General features: G+C 49.3%; 1 protein-coding gene across 1 annotated transcript in view; it reads right to left on the bottom strand.

Moving 5' to 3' along the window:
• The window catches only part of FAM192A (family with sequence similarity 192 member A), a 16928-nt gene that overhangs the window by 5705 nt on the left and 793 nt on the right, over positions 1 to 10430 (bottom strand). Inside the window, exons 3-5 of the mRNA XM_015412815.1 lie at positions 9981 to 10102; positions 4873 to 5006; positions 2433 to 2500 (exon numbers count right to left, since the gene is read on the bottom strand). Of these exons, the coding sequence (XP_015268301.1) occupies positions 2433 to 2500; positions 4873 to 5006; positions 9981 to 10102 (324 nt within the window). The remainder of the gene's footprint in view (positions 1 to 2432; positions 2501 to 4872; positions 5007 to 9980; positions 10103 to 10430) is intronic.

Below are 10430 nucleotides of genomic sequence, written 5' to 3'. Positions count from 1 at the left end.
TGTGAGCTAGCTCACAGTATTTTAGCCTCCGGCTCACACATTTTTGTCTTAGCTCAGGGAGGATGGCTCCGGAGTAAATGAATTCATGCAGCAGCCAAATCGCTTGCTCACAACTTTAATGCTGGTAGCTCACCAAGTAGACTTTTTGCTCACAAGACTCCACGGCTTAGAGGGAGCATTGGTCCCAGCCCTGCTTACTTCTGAGATCTGACACAGTCAGGCTATACCAGTCTACATCCCCAGTAACCCAACTGTAGCAGGTTTGCATTCAATGTTAATTCCTAATGTAAAGGACGATGGCTTCACCTTGCTAACCGCAGCTTCCACAAGGAGTGACTGATACTGCTTTCCGAAAAGTGAGTGTATGCAAAACGAAGGTTTAGTTTTACGTTACAGATCCGCAAAGGGAGATGCACAGATTCAAGCTGCCCCCAGATTTCAAAGATACTCCGCTACCTTCCCACACATTCCTGTACTCCTCAGACATCTTCTCCCCAGCAGCAACCTGTTAACACCCACCTCTCCAACAGGAGCAGAAAAATTCTTTCCCCTTGTGGGGAGAAATTAGCAGACAGAGGCAAGGTTGCTGCCCTTTCAGTTCAAAATAAATCCCTTACTGACAAAGGATGTATATAGTTATTTCCCCAGAGAACAGAAACAGGATTTCAAGCCACAGATTACGAGAAGCAATAAGATTCCCTCCTCTGTTACCTGGGAGAATTGCGGAGGGCCAATGAGAGGCCACGCTACAAAGCCCCCTACAACCAGCTAGGATACAATTGGGAAGGAATAAGACTCAGTGGCTAGGATGGATTGGGAGCCCTGACGTTATTTATTTATTTAATTCAATTTATACCCCGCTCTCCCCGCAATGCGGGCTCAGGGCGGCTTACATAGGGGCAAACGCCAATATAAAACATAATTAAAACCATTTAAAATCCCAACAGTACAAAAACATTCTTAACAAGTTATTGACTAAAGTGCTCAAGGTGTTCAACATGAAATTTCAAAGACGGCATATTTCAACTGTTCAGCATCGTCTGCTCCAGGGAAGCACTGATGTTCCCTCATCCAGGGCCAGGTGAAGATGGAATAATGGTGATGGTAGTGGCGGCTCCTACTCATAGACCTGGTGGAAGAGCTCCATCTTACAGGCCCTGTGGAACTGCACAAGGTCCCGCAGGGCCCGGATCTCCTCCGGGAGCTCGTTCCACCAGATAGGAGCCGCCACCGAGAAAGCCCTGGCCCTGGTGGCGGCCAGCCTGGCCTCTTTGGGGCCTGGCATTGCCAGGAGATGTTGGGTCCCGGACCGAAGTGCTCGCGGGGGAACATATGAGGAAAGGCGGTCCCTTAGGTAAGCTGGACCCAGACCATGTAGGGCTTTAAAGGTAAGAACCAGCACTTTGAAACGAATCCGGTACGCTATTGGCAGCCAGTGCAGCACTTTCAGCACAGGCTGGATGTGGTCCCTTCTAGGAAGACCCATCAACAGCCTGGCCGCAGCATTCTGCACTAGGTGCAGCTTCCGGATTTGCGACAAAGGCAGCCCCATGTAGAGAGCATTACAGTAGTCCCGGTTATAATCCCTAGTTCAGGACTCCTGGTTATAATCCCTAGTTCAGGACTCCGTTCGTGGAAGACTGACAAGGAGCTGAAGCAGCGCCAGCTTGTCACTCCACAGAGGCTCCAAGGATAATTAACCGCTGCCAGGGATACAGCCTGAGGTTCAAATGCCGGATGTAAGACTGAAGGTATTGCACAACTTTTAACTCGCAAGGTATCTCCTGCTGCCTGCACGATGCTCCGGGAAACCTCTTTTGTCCACTATAGCATGAAACTCTGTGGACAGAGTACGCCAGAGAACTCTTTAGGCACAAAGACCACTTCCATTGCACCAATGAGTTACAGCATCAGTACAGAGCTGGGGTGGTGTAATGGTTAAGAGTGCTGGACTAGGATCTGGTAAGACAGATATTCGAATCCCCCAATCCTCTATGCCAGTGCCCTTGACCACTCACTCAGTCTCAGGCTGACCTACCTCGCAGGGTTGTTCTGGGGGGAGGGGAAATGGAGACAGGGAAGCCAATGTTGCCAGTGGCTTTGGGTCCCCATATGGCAGAAAAGCAGGTTGAGACTAACAGGCAGCTTGCAGGGGCACGCTTCCCTCTGGGTTTTATAAAGAGGCCCTCCCTCCAACAAGGAGGTGGTGGGACCATGGCTCAGTGGCTCTGCATGCTGAAGGCCCCAGGCAGCTCCACCTAGGGATCTGAACGGCAGGTGCCGGAAAGGACCCAAAGCCCTGGAGAGCTGCTGGAGGTCGGAGCAGGCTTTACAGTCAGACGCAGAAGGCAGCTTCACGTAACAGAGGGGGGGGGGAACACGTTCCAAGGTCACCCGACAACTTTGATCAGCTCTAAAGGCAATTTGCCCACCTGGAGCCTCGTCCGGGTTGGGATCAGGATCGAGCTTCAGTCTTTTCACGCTGTTGGCACCTTCTGAACTGCAAGAAAACAAAAGTGTCAAAAAGGCTTCGGCACGCAAACAGCAACAAAGCAGAGAATATTGGTTGTTGCCCATCCATCTCCCGTGCATCATTCCTACAGGGAACAGTCCCTTGGGATCCCTAGCTGATAGGCAGCCAGGAATACAGCCAGAGGTGTTCTTACACAGCTCTTTTGCTTCCTCTCAGCACAGCAGAGGGACTCTTCACACAACTTTTAAGTGCAAAAAGGGGGGATGTGAACGCTGCAAAAAGGTGCCTGAAAACACAGCACACACCGGTGCAAAGGACAGAACAGCCCAAGATGCAGGAAGAACAACTGCCAAGTTGTCTGGGGCAGCAAGATCTCTGGTGGCCACTTAGGAGACAGTCAATAAGCATCATTTATTGCTAGTCTCTTCTCCCTAGTTTGCGTAACTTAACAGGCACCATTTGTTGCTGTTGTTGGTTAAGACCAGCTTCCTCATTCCCTACCCCTCTGCAGAATGGCCTGGAGACCTTTTCTCCAGTCCTTGGTGCCTTTCCCAGAAGACCTGCGAGGCAAGGAAGCCAGAACATTCTGCTAACAAAATATCTTCTAACATACCAAAAAGATCAGAAGAGAGTCCCACACTGCAGGGAGAAGTTTGTCGTTAGTCACAAAAGGACTGGGGGGGCAGTAGACGGACTGGAGCTGCATATCTGCACGGGGGTAGGGGAGAATCCATCCCAAGTGTTTATGCAGAGCTCTGCACACATCATTTCAGCACTCTTTGCAACATCCCTGTAATGGTGGCCAAAATTTTCTCCAGGCTGGGGAAAAGGGGGAGCAGAGAGCCTGAGGGATAGCAGCTTGCTTAAGGCCACAGGGACAGGCACCTGTGGCTGTGGTGACATCCAAAGGAGCGCCTTCGCGGCCTGCAGGAAGCCTCCACGCAACTGTATGACTCTCAAGAAAACAACAGGAGGGCGCAGAGAGCCGGAAGGTTTGTGGACGCCTGTGAAAAAGGATGCTGTGCCCTCAACAAAAAGACCAAATTTATTTTATTTATAGTATAGTATATTATAGTAGCAGCAGGCACCGTGGTTCTTTCCCGAGGGCATTTCACACGCAAGCCAGATCCCAGAGGCACAAGCCAGGGTGGGAGAAGGCAGTACTGGAGAGCGGCGGAGTCGAGGACAGAGCATGACCCACAGGCGAAATGACGGGAGAGAAAGAACAAATGCCTGAATGTCAAGGCATTGGCACGGCAGTGGCGAGATGTCGCCTGAAAGAAGGAGCCATCTGCACCCGTCAGCTGTGCCGTTGCACAAACACCCTCGCCGCTTTCCCAGAACTTGCTGCTCGTGTGTGCCAAACGCTCGGGATGAAAAATAGCTTTTTGCCTGCTCATTCACATTCGGAGACTTTGTGCCCCCTCCAAAACAGACGGCAACAGCCAGTTTGTTGCAGGAAGAGAAGCTTCGACGGGCTTTTGCACATGCCAGCGTCCTGCCACGATCCATACTGTTCCGCTGAGATGCGACTCTGCTGCTCCTCCAGAGCGACAGGCCTCTCCCGTGAATCTCCTCAGCTGATCTCCTGTCAGAGGGCACTTTGGTGTGCCAGGTCAAGCTTTTATTTAATGGGACGCACCAACAGGACTGGGCTTTTAGCATCCGCATAGATTTACGTAGGCTTGTACTAGTATCTGCATTTAAATTGCAGAGGATCCAAAAAATTTTTAAAGAGAGAGAGGAGATGCCGGCCCTGCCATTTTGATGACATTCTGTTGCAGGGGGGAAAGCTTTGCTGTTAGAAGTGCTGTTAAACCTACTTCTCTCCCTGAGCAAACCGGAAGAACCAGCAAATTCCACATCACAACACTGGGCCAATATGCTTTGCTCAAACAGAAGGCCCATCAATTTCCCCTATATGCAAAGAAAAGCGAAACGCTAGTTTCCCCAGCCCCACCTTTCCAGCCCTTTTCAGGGCTGCTGCCACTCACCACTTCCCCCACCCCCCACCCCTGCAGCACTTCACTTCTTATTGCAGCAGCAGAAAGGAACGGAGAATCAGGACTGGGCTTGGAAGGGGACTCTCTGCATGTGGCTGAAAGTAGGTATTGGAACCACCGGCTGCTGGGGTCGCTCCAAGATTTCCTCGCCACACAATGCCTTGCTAACTATTGCCTGCGTGAACTGGGGCTACAATCTGAGGAGGAGACAGGAGGCCAACAGCTGGCTGGACAGACAGCTGCCATCCAGTTGCAAGCTCCTCACTGCTTGGGAGAGTTCAGACACCAGAGCCTCCCTGGCTTTGCCACACTTCGAGCCTCAGGAAGTTGGCTGGTGCTTGCTGTTGCCAACTAGATTACTTCCCCCCTCCCAGTCTCCAGAGGTGTGAAACTCACCTTCTGTGTTTCACAGCACCTGCCAACAGCTTCGCCTGAGAGAACTTGTTCTTGTTTTCCATGGACTTCACCAGCAGCTTTTTCTCTGCCTCTTTTTTCAAGTCAGCGCTTCCCCCAACCTTTGACAAAGAACTGTGAGTTCAAGGTTAAGGATCCAGCAGAATTCAAAAAAGAAGGAAACTGGAAGGTGGGACCCTCGAAAGGAAGCAAGCCCTGTTGGGGCAGTCCCTACAATTACAGCAATGGGTTTTCACAACCTCTTACTCCTGCTAAATGACTACCATTCACACCAAGGTTCTGGGAAGTGGGTCTTGAAATGGACACACGAGGAGGAGGGTAATCATTCTAGAACTGCTATCCATTAAGGCTTTAATTGATTCACTGGTGCTAATGATTAAAGCTACAGTTACAGATCAATTTACCAATAGTTTCCTTAACTGCATCAGTAATTAGGCCTTCAATTAGTCGAACCAGAAAACATTGTATGGTTTTGCTCCGAACCTCAGCACACGCATGGCTTTTCGGCACTTCTGTGGTGCTTTTGGAGACTTCTTAAAAAACCAGTAGCTCTCTGGTGCCATCTAACGGAGAGTCTCACAAACAGAACCCATACCACCAGAACACTTTTTAAATCCACAGACTTCTATCTCCGTGCTTCTCCATACGATTCTGCTTTCCCAACACATATAGTTCACTCAGTTAACCTTTGACCTCCGAAGAGAAGAAAAAATTCCTGGTCAACCTTGCTAGCTAGGAACACACATATCAACAAGCTGGAAATTTCTGCTGAACACTTAGAAAGGCTGAGGACTGAGGCATGGTAGCACTGCCTCTGCATAACCAGAAATGGAACACATTTCAAGAACTAGCTTACAAATACAGCATTTGGACTGGGGGTGAGGAGGAGAATCCCGCTGTTTTGGTTTAGGAAAAGGAGCCCGGGAGTCATGCTGGGCAAGCTTTAACCTCAGTAACCACCATTACTTAGCACTTCCACCATCCACTGCATTTTTGGAGACAATTATCTGAGACACGCACTTGTGTGCCGGGCACCATGTGTATGTGTAGATAGATAGCATGCCCAACAACTGCCACTTGGGGTCCTAGAGTGATGTTCAACCATCTGCAAATGTGCAGTCCGCTGAGGCAGGCAAAGTCTGGCAGACAAAGTCTGGCAGCGGGGAGGAATGGCTGGTTAGATAGGAGAGTGGGAATCAGCACCTTCTTCTTTGATGAATTTTATTTCTTGTCTGTCTCCAGACTGGTATCCTCAGGCTAGATCCTCTTTCTTCTTGGAAGTTCAAGAGAACAGCACCCTCTCTCAGCTAGCAAGGTAGCTAGGAGACTGTCTCTTCTCTTTACTATCAAATATGCCGGTTCCTGAATAAAACTTTCTTTACTCTTTTAAATCAGTTTGCACAGTAACTGCTGAGCCATCACTCTGCCAATACAAATCACGCCATAAACAGAATTGCCCATGGTCAATCGATCCCAGGCAAGGCCTCCTTCTAGTTGTCACTGCCACCATGACTGACAGCCACCGACACCTTATCCTGCAGGATTCTCAAACTCCCTCCTGAAGCCATCCCACATTGTGCCCACCACACCGTCCCGTGGCAGCAGGTTCTGAAAGCTAATTATGTCTTGAGTACCCTTTCTTTTGTCCACCTCAAACCTACCGCCAAGAAGTTTCACTGGGTGACCCCTGGGCTCTAGTATTTTGGGAGAAAAGGCTAAATCTATCCAGTTTCTCCTCCATGTGTACGGCTTTCTGAACAAGGGTGCTGCCATCCCTTTCCTGTTACCAAGAAAATATTTTTGGGGGGGGAGAAAAATTGGTGCAGCAGAGTGAATTGGCCGTTTTCATTGAGCTGCCCATCAAAGCCCACAATCTCTTCCCTGGTCAGTTGCTGCAGGTTTACATAGCAGCTGCCGTTTCAAACACAATCAAAATACACACAAAGGGTTTTGGCCCCTACTAGCATCAGCTGCTTAACAGCTAGATTCAAGTCCAGTGGCACCTTAGAGACCAACAAGATTTTGGGGATAGAAGTGTCAGCTATGCTGCCGTTGTCTGGGGGGAGGGGTAAAAGGCTGCTGGGTGAACGTCTTAATGTTAATGGAATGTTCACTTTCCCTCCTTCTCACTGAAGTCTTATCTGTTAGCCGGGCGCCTGACCTTGGTGCTTCGGGTGCTTTGCTCTGCCTGGGAATGTGAACCTGTTAGTTTAGGCGCAGCCCGTTTGCACCTCTGATTGGCTCGGCTCCATCAGGGGACCCCCACTTTGAACACAGTACATCTTCTCCCTCCCACCTTTAGGGGTAGCTCTTACATGGAAATGTATGCAAAGATGACCTGCCTTTACTGTACTCAATAAACTTGATCCTTTCTGAAGGAACATTGTTGAGACCGATTGCTACGGGACTCTGACAATAAGCTTTCGAGAGTCAAAGCTCCCTTTGTTGGCATCTGACAAAGGGAGGGTTGACTGAAAGCTTAACCTCCCCAAAAGCTTGTTGGTCCCTAAAGGAGCTACTGGATTCGAATCTAGCTGTTCTGCTACAGATCAACACGGCTGCCCCTCTGAAACTTTTTTTTATACTTATGCCGTTTGCTACAGCACTGTCTATCCAGCTTAGAATAACCTTGGAGCTCCTCACTATCTTGCTTGGGGGGGGTTTACCTACCTTCATCAGCAAACCTGGCCCACTTCAATGTCCTCCCACCATTCTGGGTCATTTAGGAAGAAAGAGAACAGCACTGCACTGACCTAAAAGGTACAAGCAAATTGCAGGCGACCCCGCCCCCCCCATTCAGTGTGTTCAATTTGTCCTTCTCTACAGAGCAAAGGCTGTTTTAACAGGCTTCGCTACACAAGATCAGGGATCGGCTCCAGGCGCACGCTGGGACCAACGTTTCCCTCGTCTGGCATACGAGGGCACCAAGCTAGTCCCTTCCAGCCTGATGCAGGACTTGGATGACCCTCTGAACACAGCTGCTGTGTCCCCTCCATCTCATCACAGCATCCAGCACACCCTGAAGCAGCCACAGAAGCTAAATATAACTCCCAAACAGCAGTGCCCTTAATAAACATAGGAGAAAGAAGGCAGTTTGCAGCCCAACCCCAACGATCTCTCTACTGGGTGAGGATACTCCAAAAAATTAAGAAAGAATACGTGACTGTGATAAATACCTCTGACCGTGGCCGCTAGAATGATTTTGACACAATGCTGGAGGCAGCAAAAGAAGAATAAAAATTCAGCAGAGCAAAATGACAGCAATTAGAGAAGGCCTGGCTTGTCACGATAATGAACAAAATTGTGATATAAATATATAGGTAAAGGTTTTCCTTGCTCGAAAGCCAGTCAAATCCAACTTTAGGGTTGTGGTGCTCATCTCCGTTTCCAAGCCGAAGAGCCAGCGCTGTCCAAAGACGTTTCCGTGGTCATGTGGCCGGCACGACTAGACGCCAAGGTGCACGGAACGCTGTTACCTTCCCACCGAAGTGGTACCTATTTATCTACTTGCAATTTCTTGCTTTCGAACTGCTAGGTTGGCAAGAGCTGGAAGCAGAGACAGGAGCTCACTCCATCATGCGGCACTCGGGTCTCGAACTGCTGAACTACAGACTTTCCAGCCTGCAGTTCAACTTCTTAACCACTGAGCCATCAAAGCTCCGTTATAATATATAGGGTTGTGGAAATTCTGGTTGGCTAAAATCTACATGGGAACCTGGTCACCCTTTATATTATGTTGGAACCATCTTGCCCTGTCTAAGAGTGCTAGCGTGGAACTATTAAACTGCATACAGAGTAACTGTTGTTGATGTGTCATTTGGATGAAAACTCTTAGATTATATTTTTTTAAATAAGAACTTGTAAGGCTATTTAATCAACTAGTGTTGTAATGGGAACCGGTCCTTTCTATGCATGTGCTTTTTATATAGAGGTAACTCTCTTTTTTATATTTCTGTGCATGTTTTTAATTAAAAATGTTTTTTAAAAGTCTGTATGCAAATCCGATAGTGCACCAAAATGCAGCAAGCAAACACCCCATAGATGAGGGTCTTGCCTAGGTGATACTAAGTAAAGGAAAGCCCTCTGAAATTGCTACCCAGGGCTACAAAGTACAATGGCCCCGGTCACACGGCAAAGTTGCCGTGGGAGAGGCACAGAAGACGGCCGGATTATCCGGGCGCGATCACACCCCAACATCTGGGAAGTGGAGCGCACCCGTGGTTTACCGCCGACAATGCGCCTTAAAAAACTAGTACCTCCAAGGTACTAGTAAACGTTTGCCACGGGCTGCCTCCAGACGCCCGTGGTGTGATCGCGCCGGCGCGCGGCATTCCCTTCCGGTCCCTCATTTACCCGCTGGCGCCGAGGGAAGGACCAGTGCTGTGCCGCCAGCACGTCTGATCGCGTAATCACGGATCAAACTGCGCCAGGGCAATTAGCCACGCCTCCCCCCCGCAATATCCGGCCCGTGTGCCCGGGGCCTCTGTTAGTCTTTAAAACTACCACACCAGTTTGTTTTTGCTGCAAGAGGGCATACTACCTTTTGGGGACTAGAATTCACTTGCTTCTGATGAACACATGAGAGATTCAGGCAGGTAGCCACGTTGGTCTGAAGCAGCAGAACAAAGTCTGAGCCCAGTGACACCTTGAAGACCAACGAAGTTTTATTCTGGGTATGAGCTTCTGTGTGCACACAAAAACGTATACCCAGAATACAACATAGTCTTTTAGGGTGCTTCAGAGGGGAAGCTGCCTTGCCTCCAAGATGGAAGGAGGCCAAAGCCATGTAACATGGCTTCAAATGCTGAAGCTTAGCCTCATCAGCTAACCTGGATGGGGAGATACCTTCGGGGAGCCAATCTTAAAGCCCATGTCCCCAGAAAAAGGAGGACCATAAAGGAACATCTAAAGCTGCCTCATACCAAGACAGACCACTGGTCACTCCAGCCCAGGATTGTCTATTTGGACATGCACTGGCTCTTTACAATGTCCTGATGTCCCCCCTCCCTGTGCTGAGTGAGCTGCCCCCCCTTTAAAAAAAAACCTCTCAAGGCAGAAGAGGAAAGAAACCGCAGCAGCGCTAAGGATATTCTGTATTCGTTCAGTTCTTTCAGATCTTCTTCTCGACGCTGCTTTTCTATGAGGGTCTGCTGCCGAGAAACCTCGTCGAGAAACTTGGTCTCATCCTCGTCTAGGCCCCTGACCATATTTTCTGCAGGTAAAGACAGACAAAGAGGCTTTTGTAAGCCGTCTGGGAGTCTCACGGAATGCGAGAGCAGCACAGCAGCTGCCGAGTCAGAGCCGTTCTGGCCAGAGGGATTTTTTTTTTCAGTGCTTTACAAAAAATGCCCATTGTAAAGGAGGGTAGGGCCACACTAATTCCGTCACCAAAGCAAACAGTTCAAATATTATTTAACCTGCTTATTTTAGTTGGCCCAGTGTTTGTTGTCCTCCCTCCAGACTTGTCCTCCCCCATTTTATTCCCACAACAATCTTGTGAGGGAGGCTAGGCTGAGAGAGAGAGAGAGAGAGAGAGAGAG

Source organism: Gekko japonicus, unplaced genomic scaffold (genome assembly GCF_001447785.1).
Source record: "Gekko japonicus isolate JY-2015 unplaced genomic scaffold, Gekko_japonicus_V1.1 scaffold1029, whole genome shotgun sequence".
Classification (NCBI taxonomy): domain Eukaryota; kingdom Metazoa; phylum Chordata; class Lepidosauria; order Squamata; family Gekkonidae; genus Gekko; species Gekko japonicus.
The sequence above is the reverse complement of the archived record's forward strand: the minus strand, read 5'-3'. Positions and strand labels throughout refer to the sequence as shown.